Raw genomic sequence first — 26368 nt, 5'->3', positions numbered from 1 at the left:
CATCTCCACATCATGATGCTGCCACCTCCGTGCTCATAGTGAGCGACTGCTTTGTGTCGGTCCGGCACATAAAATCCCGACAGACACAGAAGTTTGATTCGGCTGTGACAGACAGCCAGAGCGTGCAGACGCCGCGATGGAATCGAGTTGCGCTACGTTGTCTGTGTGAAGCTGGCCACAAAAGACGTGAGAGTGGGTTGACACGAAGTTACTGGTGGAGATCAGACGGCACAAACGTTTCAATCAGTGATAATGAAATTGATTTACAGCAGACTGAAATGTTCTGGGGGCTTATTGGTTAATCAGCAACACCATGTGACATCCTGTGTCAGTCATATTACACGACTGAGAAAATAAATCAGCAACCAAAACAGTGGAACTCTAGGTGCTGAGTGTAATAATATATGTCCTAAATGTTGGGAATGATGCTTGATTTTATGGCCATTTTAGCTTTATTTTTTATTTTTATTTTAAATCCCTTGCAGCGGCTGAGCGATAATCAGCAACTGAAGGAAACGAGACAAATGTGAAGAAGACAGAAAGAAGCAAACCAGAGAGAAGAAGAAAGGAGAGGTGGAAGCCGCAATCTGCAGCGAGACACACCTTTCTTGGATCGTCTCGGTTTCGGCGGTGGAACAGGGCGACGCGGAAGCTGTGCATATGTGCGAGTGCCTTAATGAAGTTTTAGAGGCCAGAAACAAATAAAAGAAATGAAATTAAAAAAACAAACAAACAAAATAACAGGAAACACACAGATGTTTTAAAAGAGCAGCCCAGACAAAAGCTGACGATGAAAAGCCAGCGAAGAGCCACGTAGACGGTGACAAGCAGCAGAACACACAGCAGTGAGAACGAGTGGAAGTGAAAAGGTTTTTTAAAAAAAAAAATCATCTGCAAGTACGGCTCTGGGTAGAAAGCAGGAAACAGAAGCAAAGTGTTAGTTTGATTTGTGCTGGTTTTCTTTCCACCATTCACCACAGACAAACACTGACTCATTTTACTCTTCACATGCCTGCAGAAAAAACCCCCAGTACTTAAAAAAAAAACACACAAATGGGGTTAGGATTTCCTTCTCTGTAACAGAGAACATAGATTTTGTGTTCAGTTACTTCAGTTGATATAATGAAGTCTCCTTGTGGCTCTGGGTGAGGCAGAAGGCCACAGACTACATGGAGCTTCGTTGTTCCTCCATTGTGAAAAATATGTGATTTTCATTTTCTTTTATGAATTCAAATTATGATACCGTAAGAGAATATTCCATTTGCTAAAATCTATTTTTTAAAAATAAAACATGGCGCCAGATTTTTTTTTATTTTTTTTTGTCCTGTCTTCTGAGCAGCCGTTTTTTCACTTACCACTTCAAACATGGAAAGCAGTGACTTTATGGAACATCAGTACAGTCGACACATTACAAAGCAGCAGTCATGAAGCGGGACTTGAGCACGTTGTCACATACCGATCTTCTCCATGGAGGCAGCCGTGGACAGGAAGCCCTGCTGCAGCAGCTGCTGCTGGGTCTCCTCGTCCTCCACCTGGATCTCAGACACCATGTTACACGGGACATAGCCCAGACGGCCACCTGACTCCCCCCGGTAAAACCCGTCCGCGTCTTTCTCTCCGTAAACCTTGGATGAAGAGAGAGACAGAAGATCTGCTGCCACTTTCTACATCGGACTTTATTTAAAGTGGGAGTATAATATGTTTTGGAGGTGCATAGAGCCATTATATAGCAAAATTAAGTAACTATGTTACCTTCGGTTGTTATAGAAATGCTAACTATGTCAAATATAACTTCAGAATTTGACGCCTTGAAATTGGGTATCTGTCTCTTTAAGAAACTCTTGCTCTTTCTGAAACGCCGCCTTCGAGAAGTCATTACAAAGTCGCTCCTCTACTAACCCTTTAACAACGTTTTATCCGGCGACGCACTGGGAAGTAGCTCGTATAATCAGAACAGCAGAAGTGCAGTTCGGACAGGTGTTTGCTAAATGCTCCTGGCTAGTCTGAAGGAGCTGGGAGGGGGAGCTACTTCAGACTAGAAGCTTGGAAACTGCAGCTGAGAGGAGGTGCTGCGTATCAAAGGTGATGCTAGATGGACCAAGGTATCTTGCGCAGCTGAATGGTTGCCAAGGAGATTAAAGGATTTCTCAAACATGAACGAAAGAATCAGAGTAACACTCAGAGTAACACTTCAGGTATGTCTTTGATGAGAGAACGACATTATAACACAAAGTAAAGCTCAAAAAAAGTCAATCTTACATAATACCGCCCCTTTAAAAGTTCAGGAGGGACTGAGGAAGCTGCACACTTACTTTGATGATCTGTCCTTCGCTAAAGGGCAGCTCCTCCTCTGCAGCATCAGGATTGGGAGACATGGTGACGGGATCATATGGAAAAAGTGCCACAAAGATGCGTACGCCGCCGTCTCCTTTTATCTTTGGAGGTTCACCTGCAGGGACACAGTCATCACGACACATGTCCTGAAACGGGCTAAATTAAAAATTACCTACATTAAAAATATGATCCACAACTAAAGTCAGCTTCAAGTCACTGCTGTACCTCCCTTCAGTCAAACATAGACATATCTGCTAATAACATGTTGTGTTCCACCCTCATTTGCTCCGACATATTAGCAGATGCTGTGATACTTGCACTTGTGATGGATTCTCCTGAGTCTAGGTTGGGTTATTTTAAACTCGCACTTCGGAAAACCCTGTGTGGTTTATAAAATGCAAATAATTTTGTGCAGGATCCATAATGCAACCATACAAACATTTCAAAGCTTATATGAAAGGTGCATCTAAACACATAAGTCTATAAATATAAAGTGAAAATTCCTTCAGCGAAATTTACAGACTCATATATTTCAATCATTTGCATCTGACTGCTGAGTTGAATAACGGAAGGTTTTTGCACAAACATCAGCAGATTCAAGAGCAGTGTTGAAAACCCAAAGAGACATAAAAAGCAGGATAGCAGAGCAAAGAAGCTGCATTCATGTTCAGGATCTGCACAATTCAGCAGCAGCCCACTGTAAGGAGCCAAACCATAGTTTCTTCAGCGGGATATGTTGGAGTCAAACTGCTGCTGTACTGACGCTGCAGAGTTATTCAAGCTGACCACAGGGTCGGATTAATCGCAATTAATCACATCTAAATTCAAGGACAGGAAGGACAAAATAAGCAACATTTTAAATTCAAACCCCAATTCTTTTTGCTAAATTATTAAACAAATAATTTACCAGCAAAATATACGACAAATATCTCTGTTGTTGACAGATGAGTTCAACAACAGAGATATTTATTGTTTTCCATTTAGGTTATTCAGCCGTCAGACTGAACACAAACGTGTTTCAGGAACTCCTGATGACTAATGGAACTTCTTTGATCAAATAATTCACTAGAAATATGGCCTGTGGACGCTGACATTAACAATGGTGATGCCTGTGCTGTTGCCCTGTTTAGTCCATTTCAGTCAAACTCTAGTTTGATTCCCTGGAAGTTCGGTTCGTTTGGAAAAGTGTGAATGCATCAAACTCTGACGCCGACCGGAGAAGCGAACTCTAGTCTCTCTGCAAACTTACGTCTCAGTTCGGTTGAGGTGAACTCTGGTGCGGTTTGAATGAATATGTGGATGCAAACGGACTGGAGGCCACTCAAGAAAGCAGGAAGTTAACTACAGCGCAGGGCATTCTGGGTAACTACAACCAAAACAAACGCACCAGGGGAAAAAAACAGAGAAATCCTACAGCTGGTAAAATCTCACACCACTACATTTTGGTTTACATTTCGTAAAGAAGGAAGTTATGCTCGCGTCTTCTTCACAGGCTTTTAAGTCGTTTCCTTCAGTGGTTCTTGTTGCAGCGCCACCACAGGCGAGGAGGGGGAACAGGTTTGTCACAGTGTTTGGGTCGCTTGAGATGCTGCAGTGTGAAAGCGAACCAGTCTATTGAATCATCGGGTGAGAAAACACCCCGTTTGTGTCAACATTTCAAATGCAATAAATTCTGCGTAAATTAATCAAAATCTTGACCCTAGTTAGAGTAAATGTGTAACAAATTAATACATAATGCATTATTGATGATATTCTATGTTATTGAGATGCACATTAACATTGCTTAGCTTCACTGAGCGTTTGTGCACCTCCCCCACCGGCTAACTGCGGCGCTGCTATGAGCCAACTTGGCCCAGCACTTGTCCTTAAAAAAGGTAATCAAGCTAAACCACTGATCCTAAGCTGTGTGAGCCTTTCGACAAACGTGCACTTGTTCCTGATCTGCAGCCGCTCATCGGAGCAAACGGTGTTCGACCCAAACCAAAAGTCAATTATTCACACTGTGGCCTGCACTGTAAAATGAAAAACACATCTGCAGACAAGCGCTTGTTGCTCAAGACGCCACAGATGATGCAAAAAAAGCTGATTATTTTAGCAACGCTGAGTGTACCGAGTATAAAACAGAGCGCAAGACATCAGCGTGGCGGTGAAAGAGAAATTCTGCAGAGCTTTAAGCTGAACCCGTCTCATTACTGAGGCAAAAATCACGAGCAGACTTACTCGCACACTTTCACATCCTTTACTGATCTCTGAGCTACAAGGACAGAACTTCAGTCTGCTGCCTTCCTCTATCTGTACATGTGTGACATAAACACGAACCAGAAAAGGGTCAGGTTTCAGACTGATTGAGCAGAGAGTGAAGAAAATGCGGTGGAGGGGAAAAGGAGTGGAGGGCAGAGGAGGGGTGTTGCACATCTCTAATACAGGCAGCTTCTTTGCTGGTTAATCGAGGTTACTATTTTAATGTCTGTCACTTCCTCCTGTCATGACAAGCCACTTTGGCTTAAGCTGGTTCTCAGCTTAGCAATCTCCACAGCACCTTCTTCTCCGTAACACCACCCTCCCTCCTCGTGGCCCTCCCTTAATGCACAAGGTACTAATCCGACAACCTTCATGTGAGAGAGGGGGAGGCTTGCCAGCTGAAACCACTAGCATGTCAGGATCTCTCCATAAACTTCCACCAAACCCAGGAAGGAGGGAGGAGCTGCCGACCTTTGTGCTGCCTGGCCTGCGAGCTCATCGGTCTAGAAGAGAGCTCTGCCTGGCCACCTCTGGATGGGCCCGCCACAGCTGGAGGGATCTGACCGGGCTCCTGTTCAAAACAGAAAAAAAAAACAAATATAAGGAAGTAAAATTCAACACACAAACCTGCCTTTTGTTTTAAGTCAGCACTGGGTTGGTTACTGGTACAGGGTTCGTACGCTTTTCTCACAATAACATTCAAGCACTTTTCAAGCGTTTTCAAGGTCCGTTTTCAAACTTTTCCAGCACCGCACTTTGGAGATAAAAACGATAAAAATGAACCAAACAGACAGTTTCAATTCGCTGCTGCATGATATCATTTACTGCATTTATTAAAATGCCTTGCAACATTATTAATAACTTTGCTATGTATTTTAATATCGCTATATTAAAACTTAATTTTTATGTTTTCAAATTTCTCTCACACCTGACTGATCCCAGAACAAAACGATAATTTAACATAAAAATCCAACAATCCAATAATGTTGTTTAACGTATAAAAGAGAAGCCTACCTTTATTTCAATGATCAAAAAGCCATTCAGCCATTAGGAATAATAAATATTCATGATACTGAAACAATGTGAACAAATCGTGTTACCTTCCTGCTCATATTAAATGCTTAAACACAATATGCAAAGAAAGTTAAAAGTTCAATCAAGAAGAGTTTAGTCTGATTTAAATCCAGACGGCGAGAAAAAAAAAAGAATTTTTCTTTTGTTTTTTAGGTGTATGAAAATATCTGGTTTAAGCTGTGAACAAAGTTTTCCATATTAAGGCTTTAAATCAAAGTTTGCACTTTATTAGAAAACTGTGCAGTTTGAATATGGAGCACTTTCCAAACCACCTAGTTGAAATTCAAGTATTTTCAAGATTTTAAGCACCAGCATACAAACTGTTGGTGACACAATGTGCAGAGCTTGTAATGAGTTACAGCTAAGAATGAAAAACAACTTGACTTTAGGTGCTAAAGAAATTGAGTAAATTAAAGAATCTTTTAGCAGAAAGACACATTAAAGCGAAGCATATAAAGTAAATAGCTTTTTTTTTAGGTAGTTTTTAGACAAAGCCTGGGTGTTAATGTGCTGGAAAGTTGCACAACTTAAAGAGCGATTCCACAACGCTGCTGGTAATGAAGCAGGCTTGTTTCTAGTGAGAGGAGGTGAGGTTATCCTCTGAGGATCTACACAGCCACGGGGAGAGACTAGGGCTGGGTCAACACAAGGACGACATCCACTGCAGTTACCGCTGCTTCGGCCTTCAGCCCCCTGCGGTGAGGCGGCTTGCTGTGCTCCGCCGGAGGCCCCTCGACCCACCACTCGGAGCTCATCTGCTCCAGCACCACCTCCCCGCGCCCGTACTCGGCGGGCTCTTCGTTGTCCGTGCCGTACTCCACGTCGATCTCCGTCGTGCGGCCGACCGGCGACCTCACAGTCCGCACCGTCTTGCTGACCGGGTAGGGTCTTGGCGGGGTAGGGCCATGGTCGGGGCTCTCCACGGCGGCAGTGGCGGCAGCCATCTGACTCCGGAGCATGGCCTCCCTTCTAAGGCGGTCCCCTAGCCCTTTGAGCAGCGCTCTCTCTTTGATAGTGGGGGTGAGTTTGGGCGGACAGCGGGCTGAGACTCGCCTGCTAGCGGGACTCGGATACAAGCTTTCGTCCTCGGGATAATTTACAGTGTCGACTGTGTCGGCGTAGCGCACCCTGTGCTGTGTCTTCGTCTTGAGCTGCGGGGGATCTTGTCGGACAGAAGGCTCTTTGGCAAGTGATCTGGGATCCCTGTTGAAGTGGTGGTGGTGGTGGTGGTGGTGCGGGATGTGTGGGTCGGGGGGATGCGGGTAATGGAGATGCTCAGAGTCTCTAGGAAGAATGGACCCTGGCCGAGGCTTGCTGCGGTGGAGTAAAGGCTCTTCCTGACTGCTGTCCTCCTCCTCCGTCATCTCGGCGATGCTGAACAACTGCTTGCACTGTGGGACCTGAGGAGGCAACTTAAGGATCCGTTCCAGAACATCCTCGTCGCTGTCCGGCGTCTCCAGTTTGCGTGACTGCAGCGGTCGCGGTCAAACACGGGAGTGGTAAAGGTGTGGAGTCAAATAATTACCGTTATCCACGGGAAAATTATTTAATAAAGACGTTCAGGCATGCAAAGAGAAAAGAAAGAAGAGGAAAAACAACAAAAAGGGTTACAAACAGACACATACGCAACAGAAATTAAAACATGAGCATGAAAGGGACCCATTATGCAAAATTCACATTTTGTACATTTAAATTTTTTCCCTTTCGGTGTCAACATCTTCTGAAATCTGTTAAAAAGTTACACATTTTTTGGATTCTGGAAAATGAGCCGTTTCAAAAACCTCCCGATTGTTAAGTCACATTCAATGGGCACTGTGTGTTAACACAGCAATCCCAGCAGAGCTCAACCCGTTACCTAGCAACCCCAGCATGTTTGGTTAGGTGGTTTCACCTCTGTGTGCGCTGTTCAATGGCTGGAAAAGACAAGTGTTTGGTTGCTGACTTACAATCCGGAAACCACTTGCTATATTCTTGTTGGTTGGGTAAGAGGCTCCACTTTTGCTTTTCAAAGATGAATGGTTGTATAAATGCTCATCTGTTTGCAGCCATTTTCACATGCGAGTGTAAACATTGAGTTGTGGGGGTAACGTGGCCAGCAGTGGCTTATTGGCCAGCAGTGGCTTATTCAGATATATATATATATCTATATCTATATATCTATATATATAGATATAGATATATATATATAGAACCTATCGTAACCTTTTCAAGGAAGCATAAGAGGTCACCTTAAACAAAAAGAAGCACGCTCACACTCTACAAAAAAGACAGAAGTCGTAGAGCCTATGCAACAGAGGATACATACATTAGTAATGAATTTCTTTACCCTGTTGGCTCCCACTGCGTACCCCCTGGGCTGTGCTTCTCCCAGGTGGTCCGAGTAAAGCTCTTCCTCCTCCTCCTCCAGGATATCTGACAGATCCGAACGGCTGTTGTCCGCATGGTAGTCGCTGTGAGGCTCCATCAGGCCTCTGCTGTAACTCTGAAGGAAAACAGCAGCACGTCAGCCAATCTAATGAGAATTGTCTGTCGTGAATTCTGCTGCTTCATGAAAGATGTAACCATTTTAGCTCTAATACTTTTAAGTCACTCTGCTGTAGCTCTGGCTACATTTAAACACATAGTATGTCTTTTTTTTACTAAATTTTGGGGGTAAAAACTGTTGAAAGTCATGAGCTCAGAGGTGTATAAATATATCTTTATGTAAAAAAAACAAATAATCAGAGCCTACCTGCTGCCTACTAGAGTAAGCCGGCTCCTGGTCTTGCCTCAAGAACTCCTCAATGGACACCAGCCGAGTGTTCTCCGGCTCCTCCTCCACCTCCGACTCCAGCGGCGAAGTGCTGGGTGGTCGCAGGACATTAGTGTTCTGCGGGTTCAAGAGGTCAACGATCGGGGCTTTAGGTGGACTTGCGACGCGCTCTGGGGTCCCGAGCTTGGCACAGGGGTCCTCGATGAACTCTGTGATGGATGGGAAAGGACGTATCGTCCCGGGACTGTCGGCGTCTCTGCGGAGATCCAACGCCGCCGCCACAATCTCCACTTGAGCAGGTGGAGGTGGCGTCGCCGCTGCTGGCGACGGCTGAGGTGCTGCGTTGACGGGGGAGGCCACATTAACCTGAGCAGGGGAAACGCAACGTTTTATGATAACATCTGTTAACAAGGAGAGCCAATTTTAAGTTTCAGTGGCTGCTCGTCAATCAGATGCTTCACACCGGTATTTCGCTCCAATTAGCATTTTATGTGCTTGATGTTCAGGGTTCGGACGCTTTTCCCACAGTAAAATTAAAGCGTGGAAGTTTTCAAAAACCTTTCCAGTGAAAGGAGATAATAGCAAAACAAATGAACTAAAGAAATAAAAGAGTTTCAATTCACTATCGTATAATTTATTATCGTTATTAGCAATGTCTTGTGATTGTATATACATTCTACAGCAGGAACGATTGAAACAAAACATATTAAAATGTTTTGTTTGGAATCGTTGCTCACACACACACACACACTGACACACCTGATCGATCAGAGAACAAAAAAATAATCCCCCAATTTCAAAAACGTTGTGTAGCGCATAAAAATAAGCTAACCTTTATTTCAATGACACAGATCAATAAGTGATTGAGCAATCAGGAAGTAATAAATATATAAAAAATATATATACATATATTCGCTCAAGTTTCCTGGCATTTAGCCAATAGAAGTAATCTTGCTAATTCAATTGATAAAACAAAGAGAAGTTTATTGAAAGGGCCTTTTTTGTTATTTTTAAATGTCTGGTTTCAACTATAAATAACATTTTCTAATTGTAGGCTTTTAATCAAACATTAGATTTCACTTATTACAAAACTGTGCAGTCAGAATATTAAGTATTTTCAAGAGCTTTACATGAAAATCAAGCACTTTCCAAACCTTGAAAACACCCAATTGACACACAAGTGAGTTCAACAATTTCGAACCCCAGACGTCAGATTTTCATTCCCATCACATCGATCAAAAGTTGGCAGAGTGAGCGTTACCACTGGAGGAACGGCGGAGGCCACGGGTGAGAAGGCCTCGCGCACAGTCAAGGCAGCAGCAGAGGTCGGGTCGGCCCAGGCTTTCACATACGAGGCAGATAGCAGACGATCTTGTGAGTGGAGAGCATGAGGCAGGTTGGCAGCGGCCTCCACCGCGGGGCCGTGCCTCTGTGTGCCTGACGGCAGAGTGTTGGGCAGCGCAGAGACTTTGGCAGCAGAGCTTCCATAAGACGGAAGTGGGGATAAGTTACTGGGGGCTACTGGGGTGCAGGGGAGGTGTGGCACAACTGGGGCGGTCGGAGTCGGGCCTGCCATGACGGCGGCCAGCTTGGAGGGCACGTTTACTGGGAAAGAGTCGCAGGATTCCCCGTGGGCAGACATGGTGCGAACGGTGAGCTCCTGCGCTGCCTGGAGGGCCTGGATCTGAGACGGGCCCAGCAGAGCGCTGCCAGCCGTCGGCGACGCCACTTCCAAGACCTTTTGACAGCAAGAGTGTTAAAATTCAGACTTCGTACGCTTTTCCAGCAGTACAATTCAAGCACTTTGCAAGCATTTTCAAGGTAAGTTTTCAAACTTTTCCAGCACCAAACTTTGGAGATAAAAAACAATACAAAAGAACTAAAAAATTCACCCTTACAATGTGTAATTTATTACTGCTACTAGTAATATGTAGTGATAGTATTCTATATTCTACAGCAGGAATATAGAATATAACAATTTTATGATTTGAAACGTCTTTCTTACTCACTCTATATACCCGACCCTAATTTAATGTAAAATATATAAGCTGACTTTTATTTCAATTTCACAGATCAAAAAGTCAATAAGCCATTAGGGAATAATAAATATTCATTATCCAAACAAATCGTGTTAAAGCTCAAATAAAGTGCCTAAACACAATATACAAAAATAAAAAAAACCTGTACTCACTAAGTTTTCTGGCCTTTAGCAAATAGAAATAATTATAAATAATTTAAAATGGCCTAAGACATGAAAAGTTCAGTCTGATTTAAGTTCAAGTAGTGAGAAAAAAGAAATGCTTGTTTTTTTTTTTAATTAGGTGCATGAAAATATCTCATGTAAATAATCCTTTCCAAACCAAGTTAAGGACTTTACACAAACACTTCCCAAACCTTGGAAATATTTATATTCAAACATTTCAAGCACCTGTGTGAAAATCAGCAATTCACACTCATTACATGATCATTGAAACTCCTTGCCTTCTTCTTGTCCGCATAGATGGTGTATCCAGTGACCCGGACTCCGTTGGAGGTGCCAGCAGCGTCTATGGTGACGGGCAGCCAGCTGATGAGAGCGATGCCGGGAGAGGGACCGGGCTCCAGCTGCACGTCCAGCGGAGCGTCGGGGGGACCTGCAGCGATTAAACGCGTTACGCCCCGGGGAACAGCAAACATGGTATCAAGACTCATGTTTCTGCACTAAAAGCAGGACAAAACAGAGGAGCGACTGTCTTAACAGTGGGTAAACAACACTAGTAAGCAGCAGGCTAGCCATCTAAATGCACAAGAAGGATCCAGATACCTGAATTCCCAGAGTGCGCGCATGGAACTTAAGCAAATTTGACAGATTGTTTTAGAGAAATGTGACTCAAACCGTTCAAGAGTTGGCAGAAGACAAGAGGAATGTGGCACCAAACAAAACCGACTTCAACAACAAAACAGCAGCAAAGACAAAAGCTAAGAGATAATAAAAATCTGCTTCTTAAAAACCATTTTCTCAGACTCTTACATTAGACAGTTGGTTTAGTGAAACATGTGAAACAGGCTTTGCTAAAATCATATTAATCTTACGGGATAAATCAATCAGTCTCAATTTTATCAAAAGTCTTTCCGGGGAGCTTAAACTGTGTGAAATCTATTCTCAGACTCTTAACATTAAAACTTCAACTTTAAGCTGTATGGTTATGTTGGATGTATTTACTGAAGAAATGTGTTATTATAGCTGACAACTTTTGGCCCCTTTGTGATGGCTTTTTTTCACTCTTTTTTTCTTTTTACACATTTCTTGATTTCAGACACTGAATAAAGTTAATTAGGAGAAATTCTACAAATTATAATTGGTGACCGTCAGCTATTGTGGGCATAATTTAAAGAAATGAAAGAGATTGAAGAAAAGCGTTAAGGTAAGTCTCTGTGGTATTTATCATATCATATCTCCTTTGAATTCAGCAGAATATCAATATTCCAAAAATAAACGAGTAAATGTTGTTCTAAGTCACTGGCAATTGCAGCCTAAAAAAAAAAAGAAACCAGTTATGTGAGCTGAATGTATAGCGGCTACAAAACGAGTCTGGTTTTAGTGATGCATCCACACGAAAAATCGACAGCAACTGAGTCTTTAACTTCTGAATGAGTTCTTTCTTCCATCTCTTCCATCAACGCTCCCTGCCTACAGATGACAGATAAATTATTGGATGGACACCAGAGACCTGTGTCACCACTGATGTGTCGGAATCTGAATTACGTAATTACTTCACAGTGGGATTATTGTTAAAAAAAAAAAAGCAGTATAAATTCTTAATCTGGATCAAATGTTTGAGCTAGACGATAAACACAGAGGCTTCCATGTGCCAAGGGTTACATTATTTTGACTCGAATGCTCAATGGGGAGGGGACACATTTAAAACGGCGTGATGCATTTGGTCCTGACCTGCCATCAGCGTGCTGAAGCTGACGGTGGCGCTTCTGTGTTCCCGCCGCTCGGCAGGAAGCTCCCACGGCATTCGGTGCGGCCGCGCCTCCACTTTGGCCGTGTACTGCAGGCTGGGCAAGAGGTTATTGAGGCACAGCGAGTAGCAGCCAGCCTTCACCAGCTCACACTCCTCATCGTTCAAGGACACAACGTGCACATAGTTACTGTTGCTGGGCAGCCAGGTCAGGTTGGCGGACGTGGCGGTAACTCTGTCCACGTGCAGCTGCGTGGGCGCCACGCAGACGTCCCGGCCGACCAGCATGCTGCAGCGGAGCTGGTCCGACACGCCCTTCTCCGTCAGGCTCTGGACTGACACCCGGTAGGCTTTGAGGTTGACGTCGAGCCGCTCCAGCACCGCTTTGGTCTGAGCGCCGAAGGGCACATTCAGCCGCAGCTCCTGGTCCACGTACACGTTGTAGCTCCACACGTTGCCCCAGCCGGCCGGCACCAACGGGGGGTCCCAGCCGATGATGATGCTCTTGGCAAGCTGCTTGATGAGGGTAAGTTTCCGCGGGTAAGGCACGACGTCCACTCCCACCTCCTCCAAGTCCAGGTCCAGGCCGTTGGTGAGGGGGGCCGGGACGGACGAGGCCGACACCGCGTCCGGGAGGACGGAGGCGGGGCCGGAGGCGGCCGACGCCTCCGTCCTTTCTGAGGCGCCGGCGCCCAGGTGGAGGTGGTGCTGGTGGCTGGCACTGTGCAGGCTGCTGTCGAGCAGGGAGTTGTGCGACACGTCGCCGGTCTCTGGGTGCTGCGCGCTCATCACATCGTCGTCTGACACGCGTTCCACGAAGTTGGAGGGGACCAGCCCTCTCCGTCCGTCCATCAGCTCACCTGGACGACGGTGACGGTTAAATGTTAAACATCAGGTAAAGTCAGGAACATTAAAGGGGCAGTATTAAGTATTTCCCAGGCACATGGTTCCATTTTAAAGTTGTTATTAAATTGCTATTGATATCAATTACGACTTAAAAGAAATGTGGTTTTGTAATTTAACCCCTTGACATTAGGCTTCTGTCTCCTGATCTTTCTGAAACTCCACCTTTAGGAAGTCATTACAGCATTGCTCCTCTAGTAATCCTCTAACAACGTTTCCACCAGCGTTGCACAGAGAAGTAGCTCATATAACGAGTTCAGCAGATGCACAGTTCTTCCAAGGGTTTGCTAATTGCTACTGGCTAGTCTGAAGGAGCTGAGGGTGGTGTCGCAGGGAAGGGTGCTCTTTGAGGTTGAGGCTTGGAAATTTTCACATTAGAATGAAATTATTACCAGTAGCATGACTTTGAAACGGTTGAGCAAACAACATATTGTTACCTTCATAGAAGCCGTCGTCATCCATGTCGCCGTAAACGTAGATGTATTCCCCAGCGGTCAAAGGCAGCTCCACCTCAGGGTTGTCATTCGGCCCATCGTAAGGATTATAACTGCGACGGATAAAAACATCTTAATGTTCAACGTTTATCTCAACAAGCTGTTGATGCAGTAAAAGAAACTGTGTTTACTTACCTGTATCTGGCAATAAAAACCTGAAGCTTTGCTGCTCCCCTGCTGGCTGTGTACGGCGCCGGGGCCACATCGATGTCCAACTCCTCAACTTCACTGGCTGTGTCCACCTGAGGGAAACAAATAATGCTTAGAATGGGTAAAAGTAAAGGGAATCAGTAATCAACACCTCCAAGGTGGGCTATTATGTATTTTCCAGTGCAATTTTATTGTACAGTCAAGTCAGCAGCTCACCATCAGTTGTTATAAAAATGCTGTTTGTATCGTAACCACATCTGACCGATTAAAATCAGTGTCTGTCTCTTTAAAAACCTCCTACTCTTTCTGACACTTCGCCTTCAGCACGTCGCTAAAGCAGTGCTTCTCTCCGTGCCGCCGTCCTTTGAAGCCGTTTACACCCGTTTCTAGGAGCACAGCAGATGTGCATTTCCACCAGGTGTTTGCCAATTACTGCTGCTGCTAGTCTGAAGGAGCTTAGTGAGGGAGGTGCTGAGGCGGAGGTTTAAGGACACAGACAGCGCATTAAATTAGCAGGAGTTAAGGCACCCCCAAAATGGTTGCCATGGGACGGGAGACTCAAGGGTTTCTCAAAACATGCATAAATAAGCCGAAGCAAGATGTTTTACATATATTTCTGATGTTGGAATATCTCTGTAACATGATATGAAGCTAAAAAATTTGGTTTTGCATAATACTGCCTTTGTTTGGCGAATCACACTGGTACATTTTATATGAGACAACTGCATATTAGTTATCTATGCGAGTTATCTAGAAATAACAACCTGGCTGTTTAGAGTTGACTGTAAAGGAAACCACTGTGCTCAACTGCGAGTAATTACAGGAAGTGAAGCAAAGACAAAAAACAGGACGAAACGTAACCCGAGTTTACTTCCAAGGTTCACAATCTTATCAACAGACTGAAAAATAATCTTATTGGATCTACTTTGCCTGTACCACTTTATCTGACATTTAGAAAATGTCTTTTTGCAAGGCTAAGCAGGAAGAGCTTTCATTTTTTAAATTAGTCACTAACCAACTTGATACCTGACGTCTCATTTTAAATAGTGGCAGCAATAAAAGATGCTGTATTTGTAGTTCTGTGGGAGATAATCACCCACAACTACTACTGTATAACCTTCATAATCCACAGTGCCGAGTGGATAATCTCACTAAATATGAGCTTTGGGGGCTGACGGGTGACGAGATAAACAGACCACCAACATGCAGGAACCGACTCTGTAGAGCCTAAGCAGCAATCCCCAAATATCTATCGGATGTGTGTGAGCAGAAGTAGGACTTGCATAATCAGCTGCGCTCCGTGCTTGCGTCAAATGACAGGCGGAACCTTTGTGTTTGCACGTTTCTGGCACGTCAGTAAATCTGACGCACAAGCGACATCTGCAAATGACAGCGATGGGCGACAAAGAGCTGCTGTTCTTGGCCTGCAGGGGGTTAATTTTTGCTTCAAAAAGATTATCTGATGGGATGCTGAGGAAGACTACTGCAGTGTGTACGCTGCGCTAAAGTAGTATTTTTATAAAAAAAAAGTTCCATAAACGATTAGGAGATCCTTAAACGCTTGAAAGCTGAATGAGTATGAAGGACTAATCTGATGGCTGAAGACCTGCAGCTTAAAAACAATGCAAATCTTTATTGTTGGGTTCATATGTCTATTCATACAATACTTTAGCAATAATATAGGTTTTTAAATTGAAATGTCAAAATATGGTTTGATTGAAATGCAATTAATTGCAGATTAATTAATTAATTACCAACCCTCCAATGAGTCCCACCACTAGTTTTAATTTAGCTTCACAATTTTTAATTCGAAAGATTATTAATGAAAAGTAACTGAGATGGAACATAAACACATTTTAGATAAATATATTTACTTTTCAAATGAAGTACAAATGACAGATATTTTAAAGTTAATGAGTTGCAGCCTGAAAAATCCTAAATATGTAAAAGTTTAGCTATTTTTTTAGTGCTTTCACACTTGCGGGCAAACTGGAAATAACTGCCTTGCTCAAATGAACATCAGTAAGTGGCAGAGGAGGGAGCTGAAGTCAAACTCACAACTTTCTACTAGGAAAGCCCTGGTGACTTACAACCAGTTATTCCAGGTGGAATAAAGAAAGAAAAAAAAAATCCTTGCAGTTTACTGGTGTCATGTTAGACACATTTAACGCTCTGAACCAGATTTACTTCATGCGGTTCCCGTTGATCCGTTTTGCTTCACTGTGAATCTACCAGAAGTTACGACGTCAAAACTGAATAGAAAGTGCTGGGTACCTCGTGCGTCGGGCTCGATTTGTGCGGACTGAGGTGGGTGTCGGATTTGGGGGTGAGGTGCGTGGTTTCCGACTTGGAGGAAGACCCCGACTTGCTGACGCTGATGGTGGGCAGCTCTCGGTGCTTGGTGACGGGCGAGTGCTCCACCCTGGAGAGTCCTGCTGCGTGCGGCGTGGACCCCCTGCGCAAAGCGGCGGCCACATCTAGCAGGAGAGAGAGGGGAAGAGGATAAAACACATCCGTGCACGTTAACCCAGTTGTCTGCGACCTGCCAGGTGGGTGAGATCACTGGACGGCATGCAGGCAGCTCAAGGTTGAACATGGCTGATTAAAACGGTGCAGGGGGCGGGGGAAGAAAAAAAAAAGAAATCCAGTCTCCATCTGTCTGAGGTTGGAGGTCATGCTGCCTTGTGTCGCAGTGTATCACACCAGCCGTGTTAAGGGGCTTAACAGGTTCTAGGCTCCACAGACGTTTAAAACGCCGAGCGGCGACTCTCGCCGGCGTGTGATGACGGGGAAACAAGAGCAGGGCCTGGCAAGCGACGGCGGTGCGGGTGAGATGACGGATCGGAACGTGCCGTGCTTTAAGTGACAGCGTGACGAACGGAGACGGAGAGCGTACCGAGTGGGTCGTTACCGTCCGGGCAGGAGAGAGGGTCACCTCCCTCCAGACTCCAGAAGGCAATTTCGCCCAGCGACACCATGTCCAGTGTGCCGCCAGTGCAGTCTAAAACACATAGAGAGCACAGAACAGCATAAAGACACCGGGCAACGTGGTGGGGACGCGGAGAGACGAAAGGAGCGGAGCAGAGAAGCAGCTGTGGCTGGAAGTAATGTTAGAAAGACGAAGACACACACAGAGAGAACGATAAGAGATTATAAGGATACACATTACTGACAACAGCAGCCATTGCAGCAGTAGTGGGTGCCTAAAATAGATTTAAGACAAACAAAAGTAAGAGATGCAAAAATCTTAATTAGTAAACAGAATCCACCTGCGTCTAATTTATTCTCAGCATGACTGCAGCTGCTCTGTGAAGGAGAATCAAGAACACAGCAGACAGGTTAGGGAGAAGATTAAAGCCTCGCTAAGGGGCGTTGTTGATTCAACATTGATCCGATTCAATGTCGCTTTAAATCCTTCGATACTAATTTAGTAATAATTCCGTATTATTGATTGTAGGCTTTACTTATTCCTTAGTTTTTCCTGCCCATATTAACAACCCTGGTGGTATACATCACCATCACGATAGCAAGGTGACAGCAACAGTAGCACCACAAGACTTGTGCTCAATAAGGAGCATAAAGGTTAAAATATGACCATTGAAGTGATTTAAACTTAATTCTCCTTTTCTTGTGGAAACTGAGATAATTCACATCACTGTTGAATAGGGGTTGCACCAATTAGTCGACTAGTCGATTCTTTTCTCTGCAATGACTTTTTTCTAGTCCCAATCAGATGACAAAACAGATTTTTCCAAGGAAATGAAAGAAGGTGGAATAGGTGAGTTCGTCAGAAAGCTCAAATTGTATAAAAATTTAAATAATTTAACAAAGACAAACTGTAAATTACAGCATAGGCTACCGCAATAGTGGCGTTGCGCGGCGCGGTGGTTACTGCGGCGCCCCGCATGCAGAGACTTTAGCCTGCGGTAGTCTGGAGTCCGACTCCCGTCCTCCATTCACTGGACCCAGGCCTCTCTCTGCTCTCTCTGCCCCCTTACAGTCAGATTGCTGTGAAATAAACTAGTGCTGAAAAAATCCTTAGACTACCAGAGTAACGTGCGACAACGCATCATGATGTCAGGCTTTTTTATCCCTCAACTACCCCCAACTGATCAGCGTCACCCTGCGTATTAAAGCTTTTAACCTGGCAGCTTTACGCTCTTATAAAGATATGGTTTGACTACATCTGGAAACTAAGTCCAAGCTTCCTCCTGAGGATGTGATGGAGGCGATCTCTATCAGACCCTCATGTCTGCATGTCGGTTCAGAGACCCGAACCGACTCTGAGTCAGCAGAGCCTCCTGCTGCGCATCGGGCGGAGGAGCAGCAGGAGGCTTCGTTGAATTCAACTGTAACCAAACGGGATCCGTTCATAATAAGTTTGGTTTGTGATGTTCCAAAAGAACCACTGTGGTCAGTGTGATAATTTGACTCCTATACGAGTAGCTATCATCAGCATCAGCCGGTGTTTGGAAAAAAAAAAAAGTTAGACCCAACTTTGTGCAACGAACTTTTCTCTGCTGCTCACGAAGAATGATGTGTTTATTGCTCTTTTAATTCTGCATAATAGACTTAGTAAAAACGGGAAAAGGGGAGGGGGCGGGTCAATATTTGCCGTGAAAATAGCTGATAAAGCCTCCAAGTAGTTGTGAAGGGTTCTTGCGCTTACGTCACTATGACATCACCGCAACTAGTCGACATCGACTCGACTATTATCATGACGTAGTCGACCATAAAAAATATGTAGTCATTCAACCCCTACTGTTGAATCATCAATGTTAAGCATATTTGACCCACCTCACCAGCTGGTGGTAACGCACAGCAAATAGCTGTTTGCCAACCACTAAAGAGCTTAAGAAGATGAAGACGACGAAGAAGAAGACGAAGAAGAAGAAGAGAAAGAAGAAGACGTCTTCACATCAACCTGTTTAAATCCGACACTGAGCTGATACAGTAATGAGGTAGTGAGGACGCGCAGCTTCTCGGCCTGCAATGGATGCCTGCCGGTAAAAAAAAGGCCCTAGCTGTTCATCTAGCTCGTCAAGCTTGCTGCGATCCAAAGCTGTTCTTCGTTAGCAGAAAGTGCGGGAAATGGAGGAAGAGGTTAACGTAAACACTCAAACGTCCCCAGATTGTGCGCATGGCTCACGAAAGTGTTCCTCACCGTAGCACAAACACACCAAATCAATATTGAGTTGGAAAACATTAATCGCAACGCACCGATGAATCCATAATTCTTCCCAACCTTAATCGTAGAAGCAGCCAAGAGGCCCATGGTTGCTCTGGAGGAGCTGCGGAGATGCAAACCTCTGAAGGAGAACCTGTTGATGGATTAGTCAGTTGCATCACTCCACAAATCTGTCCTTGAAGAAAGAGTTACGTTAAAATGCAAGACACTGTTGGAGAAAACTTATCAGAAGTCTTGTTCACAGTTATATGACTAGACCTCGCCTGCTACAATAAAATATGACGGTGGTAGCATCGTGCTGTAGGATTGCTTTTCTTCAGCAGGAACAGGGAATCTGCTCAGTGTTTTTTGGGGAGATGAATACAAGGCGATCCAATAAACCTGTTACTTAAAAGCCTAACCTCCAACCAGAGAGGCAATGAAATGATTTAGATCACATAGCAATGAAGTCATTGAGGCCACCTAAACTCTGAAAAGTCCACTAATGATTAAAGCAGACAGGTGTTCTGCAGCTCACCTCGTTCGGTAGTCAGGCCCACCCCGTTGGTCAGAACTGAGAGGCTGGGGTTGTTGAGGAGGGTGGAACTGGCCAGGTCCACTTTGGAGGCCTGCAGCCGGAACTTCTCCAGCTCCTGGGACAGCAGGCCGAACTGCTCACTCTGACTGCGACATTTCTCCTCCAGCTCTCGTACCTTCGACTGCACGCAACACAGAGACATTTAGGAGACGCTGCAGTAAAAATGACAACCGGCCACATCCACGTCTCAGCATGTTTGGTTGCCATTTAGTTGCTTCTTAACAGCAAACTTCAATATATTTTATGATGCAACAGACCAACACAACGCAATGCATAATTGTAAAATAAAAGGAAAATGGCACATAGCTCGATTCGTTTTGTTGTACAAATAAAACTAAAAAACGTGGAGAGCAAATGGAACCAACCCAAGAATAAAGAAGTGGGAAAAAAAAAACCAATTGCAATTACAGCAGCAGGTATTTTCAATACTAGCTTTACACATCTAGAGACTGAATTGTTTCCAAAACTGTTCAGTCAGATTAAATTGAAACAAACTCAATCATTTCAAATGGCATGATTTAGTTCTTCTCGTGTCTTGCTTTCTGGATGACAAAAAGCTTTTGTTTCCATTTTATTTGTTGTTTTCAGGGTTTTTTCTGCTTATTTCAATAGTTAAAATGTCTTCAAGTTCAAGTTTTAAATGTTCATTAAAACTTAAAGTTTATTGATTAACTTGCATTATTATGCCGTTAACATCATATTACTTGAAAACAGTCTCAAAACAACAATAATAGAAATAGTTTCTAACTTCTTCCTTCTCCTTTTCGAGCACGTTAAGATTATTGTAGTACAAAAACGTGTCTGTCGCATCTCTTCTTCGCATGTGTGATTTTATATGTCTATCATGTTTGAAATAAATTAAATAAATAAACTTCTGGGACGATTTATCCTCTTGCAAAATTTGTTTTTGTGACAGGCCTAAGCAAACTCAATGAAACCCCAGGAGTTTTGGTGACTAGACAAATAACTTAAAAAAAAAAAACACTAAGTCACAAACACACATGACAAACATTTTAAGGATCACTGGGGAAAAAAGAGGTAAATAAGAGGAATGGGACAGTTATGATAGAAAACATTTATAAGGGAATCTTTGAGAGAGCACAAAGCGAGACATGCTGCTTCTGTCTCACACCCACTTCACCGAACAGCGAGGTTTGCTATAGCTTTGCAAGGAGGGTTTGGGGGGGGTAGGGAGGGGTTTCACACAGCTCGGCTCCAGTTTCTATATGTGGCTGATTTCACTTCCGGCTGTGGTGGGAGTTTTTAAGCGGGCTTGGTCTGACAAAAGCTGCAGGCTGAAACTGTCTGAACAACATTTCCTGTTAGCTCTCACCTACACATATCAGTGGTTACCTAAAGCCTGGGCACAAATCATCTTTTAACCCCCGAAGCGAAAACGATGACAAACAACAATCTGTTTTGTTGTCCGCATGTAGCAAAGATGAACAGACGCGATAAATGCGGTAAAATGTTCTGGGAAACTGTGTCACAGATCTGTTTCTGACCTCAGGTGATTGGCCTGATTTGAACAAGAGTTTTAGTAACTCGACACTGTTGAACACAAAAGGCGGTGGGACTGTGTGCATTATTGTGAGGGGGTTAAACAGAAAGCAGCTGAGGCGTGTTTCCTCAACTCGGTGAGCGACATGGGAGGTTAGGGTTGGCGAATCATTGGTCTGAGGAGGTCAGGAAGTACCTGCATGCAGTCCAGCGTGCTCTGATTAGCAGAAGACAAAAGGAAGCAAAGGACAAGCAGAGGTTTACAAACACAAAACACATGCTTGAGATAAAAAATAAAAGGGGATTCTGGAAGGAACAAAATATATTTTAGTCAGGTAGAAAAAGTTTGAATCCATGTTGTTGGAAGCCAGAATCACTAGAATGTCTCTTGGCCCTCAGCAGCCGACATCGAATGAACGCGTCCGAGATCGGTAATCTCTCCAAAACACGTTTTTAAGCAGACTGGGAACGGCCGCGTTTTGAGTTGGTGACAAAGCCTACGCTCTCTGCAGGGGACAGAGACTTTCTCCTGTGATTGTCTTGGGTTTAAAAAAAAAAAGAGAGAGAGAGAGAAAGTGAGAGGAGCCGAGAAGGAAGGAAGGAAGGAAGCGAGGAGCAAATATACTCTACCAGCTCCCTCTGCAACACGAGCTGAGTCAAGTCCTAAAATAAAAACACACACTTTCTTTAAGGAACAAACTCACAAAGCAAAATGAGCAGCTCTGATGACAAACGTGCATGTTGCTCAAATTCAGACGACGATGACCTTTTGCCTTTCAGTGAGTCACGTCGCGATACGAGGACTCGAGAATTTTTCCTTTTTTAATTCAAAATTAGCAGCCAATCAGACGGGGTTTCTAGCTGCCTAATGGCTGGTTTGAGTTATTTTTACACAAACTGTACTGCGGCGAAGCTCACAGAGAGTAAGAAAGACACAAAGCGACAGAGAAGCCATCTGTTCAATTCAAACACAATGGAGTATTCAAGAGGAGATCTCTTGTAAAACTGGGGGCTCAGCTCCTTTGCGTCATTTCACTGCCTTTGTTATTTTCATTTTTATAAATACCTGACTTCTCATAAGCACCTCAGGGGTTTGCAGTGGTAACAGAAGTGCTGCATGGTGTAAAATAAATGTGCTTATTTGGTGACAGAGTGTGTGCAGGAATCACAAGGGCGTTAAACTCACCTCCAGCATCTGAACCACTCCTTCATGTTCCCTCTTGGCAAATAACTGAGCCTAATAAGTAAAAAGATGTTAAAGTTGGCTGTTAATACGTAAAAGAAAAAAATAATTCACAGCACAGTAGACTATGTTGAGTAAAAGGTTTTTTATACGCCCTAAGGTTGCCTCCTGCTGGACAAAACACCCAATTTTCTTATAAAACAATTTATCCAGAGGAACTTTTGTGGAAAACGCAGCGTTCGTGTTTCCTACCCGCTGTAACCTTTTGATCTCATCCTGTTTGAACTTAAGGATAGCCAGTGCCTGCTCATGTTCCAATTCCAGCTGCTGCCTTCGCTCGGCGACCTCTCGCATGTGCTTTATGGGGGGGGGAAAAACAGCAACAATAATAAACAAATCCACTTCAAACATTTTGATTGTCTTGGTTAAGATTCAAACTGAAATCACACGACACTGTAAAAACACAAAATCTTACCGAGTATTTTTGGTCTAGTCTCTAAAGCAAATGTCTTACTCCACTTGAAATAAGAACGCCAACTTACAAGTAACTTTATCAGCAAGTTATAGGAGCTTGTTTTAAGTCAATAATTATTTAATAGCGATTTTAAAAAAGTACTAGTTCCATTGGAAAATTGTTCCACTTATAAAAAGACATTTTCCTCATGTTATAAGCGAAATAATTTGCCAATGGAACCAGTACTTTTAAAATTAATGTTAAGGCATTATTTACCTTAAATAAGCTCCTAAATCTTGCTAAAAAAAGAACTTTAAAGTTAGTTTTGCCTTATTTCAAATGTATTAAGACTAGACCTACAATACTTGTTAAGACTTTGTGTTTTTGCAGTGAAGCTGTATGCAGTGGGATACCTTTAGGACCTGCTCTAGGTTCTCCAGTTTGGCACGGAGTCTCTGGTTCTCTTCGAGAACTGAATTGTGTTGAGCGGTCACTTCAGAGAGATCTTCCCTCAGCTCCTCATTCTCAGCCCGAGCCTAAGAGACAGCAATGCCACGTTAATTGACTGGTTCCCAGTGGATTCACTGCTGCATCAACCCGGCTGGGACGGAACCGGTTGAACACTGACCTGGTCGAGCAGCTGCGCCTTCCTCCTGAGGAGTTCTGCCTCCTCCTTTAGTTGCTCATTTTTGCCTCGCTCATCCTCAAGCTGGCTCTCCTGTTGGACACACAAGCCCAGTCTTCAGACTCGCCTCGTCTTTAGAACATAACGCTGTCATGGGGGGTGTGGTTGAGGTGGTGAGATTGAACACTGAGACCCAGGTATCAGTGTTGTAGTACTCGAGATCGGTCTTGATCTCGAGACCATTTTTTGATGGTCTCTGTCTCGGACTCGACCGCATTTGGTCTCGGTCTTGTCTCGGTCTCGGGGGCTGAGGACTCGGCATTTTATTTCAAGACCAGTCAAGACCGCAACTGTGAAAATATCACTAAACATACAGCACACTATCCACTTTATTTGTTAACATCTTTGTTTTCAGTGGATGCAAAACGCACCGATTAAAATCCAACCAATAATGTGTTTCTGTTCCCCCTCCGCTCCCCACCTTTCACTCGCACGCGGCGCTCTGAGACATGCGCAGTGGTTTTCTCTCAGCGGCAGAAGATGTCTGTCTAATAGTCAGTAATAGAATAATGCTGCATAAATCATAAGAAATCCGATGGCCACAGCTAACTCAGCAGCGCTTCGCTTTCACAGACGGTGGGAACAACGTCTAACTTTTTTCGTCACTTAGAAAAGTAGCTCAAAGAAGGTAAGCTACGTTAACGTGATGTTAGCAAAGCTAGCTGTACAGAGACACGTTATTTGTGATGAAAAAAGTTGTCACTCACTGCACTGAATTACTGTGCGGAGATGTTGACTGACTTGTCGCATATATGGGACAACGCTATGTCCAAAAGTCTGCAATATAGTGATGCGACATTCAGGAACAGTATGATTCATCTGCTCGTCTCTTTACTTATTAGATAGGACTGGAGTCCTGAGAGCCGTTCTATGAGATTACCATACGCTATCAGAATAGCAAACATGCAGTGAGTACCATGCCTGTGGATGCGCATTAAGAAGTCCGACAGTCAGAGGAGTTGTCAGTTTACCATACGCAACAAGTTATGACGAAAATAAGTCATTAAATTGTTTTCAATGATAACTAGATAGATAGACATGCGTTGTCGTGGTTTCAAAGTGTATTTAAAGCAGGTCTGGCTGCAGCTGCAGTCAACTACAACACACGCTGGTGTAAAACTCATTAACCTACTTAACTGCTAAGTCAGGATGCCATACAAACTCTTAATAAAGCATATGATGATCTACATCATGATTCTCTGTTGCTAATTAAATAAAATTATATGGTAATGACGTGTCTGACAGAGTTTGTGCTAAGGGTATGACGATCTGACAGCGTATGCTGACCTGACAGAACAGAGCAACATGGACAAACACCCAGGGTGTTATCTATTTAGGGATGGCACGAGACCACTGCAGATCATAGCACAGAGATGGAAGCATAGCAGAACCAAGAGTTTGTACTGCTTTTAATATTGGTTAAATTTATTAAGTATTTAATATCTAGGTGTTTTTATGGAAATATGGATCTTTCAGATCAATTTGAGAAGTAATTTTGATCATATTTCACATTTTATCGTATTATGTAGCATGGGACGCTGGTCTTGGTCTTGACTTGGTCTCGGACCCTAAAAGTCTTGGTCTCGGGTTAGGTGGTCTTGACCACAACACTGCCAGGTATGATGATGATGATGATGATGATGATTTATTTTAGAAGATGCTCACAAAAGTCCAGTCAGGCAGCACGGCAGAACAATTAGCAACAGCTAATACCTTTACAACTGACATAAAAGACTAAGACAGAAAACAAGCTACTTAGGACCTTCACAGTACTACTGAGAACAGACTAACCAGCGACATCCAACGTTAGACATACGTTTGACGAGGACCCGACAAGAGACAGAGACAACAGGTGGACTTAAATACACACGGGGTAATCAAGGGAACGAGACACACCTGGGAACAATCAAGGGCTGATAGGACAACACAGAGACTCAGGGAAACAGGACTAAACACAGAAAATCCCCAAATAACTAAACAGAAAAACAAAGATCATGACAAAAGCAGCAGGAGAACCAAAGGATGTTTTCTTACTAAATCCAGACATCTCTTCTGTCGCTTCTTTACTTCATGCTCGAGATTTTCACATTCTTTTCTCTTCCTGCTCAGCTCCCGTTCCTGGACCAAAAACGGTGAGAGTTATTGATGACCGGTGCAAAATAATCTCTGAAAGGTGTAATATAAATAAAATAAATATAACATGACATATAATATAAATAAAATAAATCATATAAACAAACAATGTTCTTTGCATCTTGTCACTTTAGAACCAGAAACATTATGTTAGACCAACATACAGTGGCTTATATGTGTGAAGTGAAAAGAACTTAATAGTTTTATTTATTTATTTGTTTAGAAATTAAAATCTTAAAAGTGCGGCATGCATTTGTATCCAGTCTCCCCTGAACCAATACACTGTAGAACCATCTTTCTCTTATAGCAGCAACTTCTTGAGACTTAAATTTGCAACAATTTTCCTTTGCAGAGCTCCAGGCAGAGTGCAAAAGCATTAATTTTAAAATTTTACTGCACATTAAAGATTAAGATTTAGGCATGAGTTTGATTGGGCCACCTTGAAACTAGATGTGGGCATTATCATTTATAATTTGTCATGATTGTTTGTTTTAATCATGGCAAGAATTTCTAATTTATTGTTGTCTTGATAAAATGCAGTTATTGGTGTTAAGTAATAAAAAAAAAAACTAACAAAAGAACATAGTTTTACTATTTTCTCTATTTTCTCTGTTTGCCCATTGACAGATACCAGTAAATTAAAAAAAAAAAAAAGATTTTGTGATGTAAATCACACTTATTTCCATAAATGGTGTTCTACAGGTTCCCCTTTCAACTGGGAATATTTTTCAAGAACAGTATTTATGTTTGTGA

The 26368-nt window shown here is 43.4% G+C and overlaps 1 protein-coding gene across 5 annotated transcripts in view; it reads right to left on the bottom strand.

Moving 5' to 3' along the window:
• Positions 1–26368, bottom strand: part of tspoap1 (TSPO associated protein 1) — a 69732-nt gene that overhangs the window by 9650 nt on the left and 33714 nt on the right. For 2 of the 5 annotated variants that reach the window (XM_016668228.1, XM_016668229.1), the window contains 22 exons: positions 25517–25600; positions 23426–23515; positions 23211–23333; positions 22596–22700; positions 22347–22397; positions 21791–21823; positions 19601–19781; positions 16792–16896; positions 16170–16372; positions 13881–13987; positions 13689–13798; positions 12333–13208; positions 11205–11231; positions 10883–11034; positions 9663–10139; positions 8381–8767; positions 7976–8131; positions 6321–7118; positions 5047–5146; positions 2313–2449; positions 1457–1625; positions 604–672 (listed from right to left, as the gene is read on the bottom strand). In XM_016668228.1, coding sequence (XP_016523714.1) covers positions 604–672; positions 1457–1625; positions 2313–2449; positions 5047–5146; positions 6321–7118; positions 7976–8131; positions 8381–8767; positions 9663–10139; positions 10883–11034; positions 11205–11231; positions 12333–13208; positions 13689–13798; positions 13881–13987; positions 16170–16372; positions 16792–16896; positions 19601–19781; positions 21791–21823; positions 22347–22397; positions 22596–22700; positions 23211–23333; positions 23426–23515; positions 25517–25600 — 4540 coding nt within the window. Of the gene's footprint in view, positions 1–603; positions 673–1456; positions 1626–2312; positions 2450–5046; positions 5147–6320; positions 7119–7975; positions 8132–8380; positions 8768–9662; positions 10140–10882; positions 11035–11204; positions 11232–12332; positions 13209–13688; positions 13799–13880; positions 13988–16169; positions 16373–16791; positions 16897–19600; positions 19782–21356; positions 21378–21790; positions 21824–22346; positions 22398–22595; positions 22701–23210; positions 23334–23425; positions 23516–25516; positions 25601–26368 lie in introns of all 5 variants that reach the window. The other 3 variants (XM_016668231.1, XM_016668232.1, XM_016668227.1) reach the window with 2 other exon arrangements.

This window comes from Poecilia formosa, unplaced genomic scaffold, assembly GCF_000485575.1.
Source record: "Poecilia formosa unplaced genomic scaffold, Poecilia_formosa-5.1.2 Scaffold14, whole genome shotgun sequence".
In the NCBI taxonomy this organism is placed as follows: domain Eukaryota; kingdom Metazoa; phylum Chordata; class Actinopteri; order Cyprinodontiformes; family Poeciliidae; genus Poecilia; species Poecilia formosa.
Note: the sequence above shows the minus strand (reverse complement) of the source record. Positions and strands in the feature narration are given on the sequence as shown.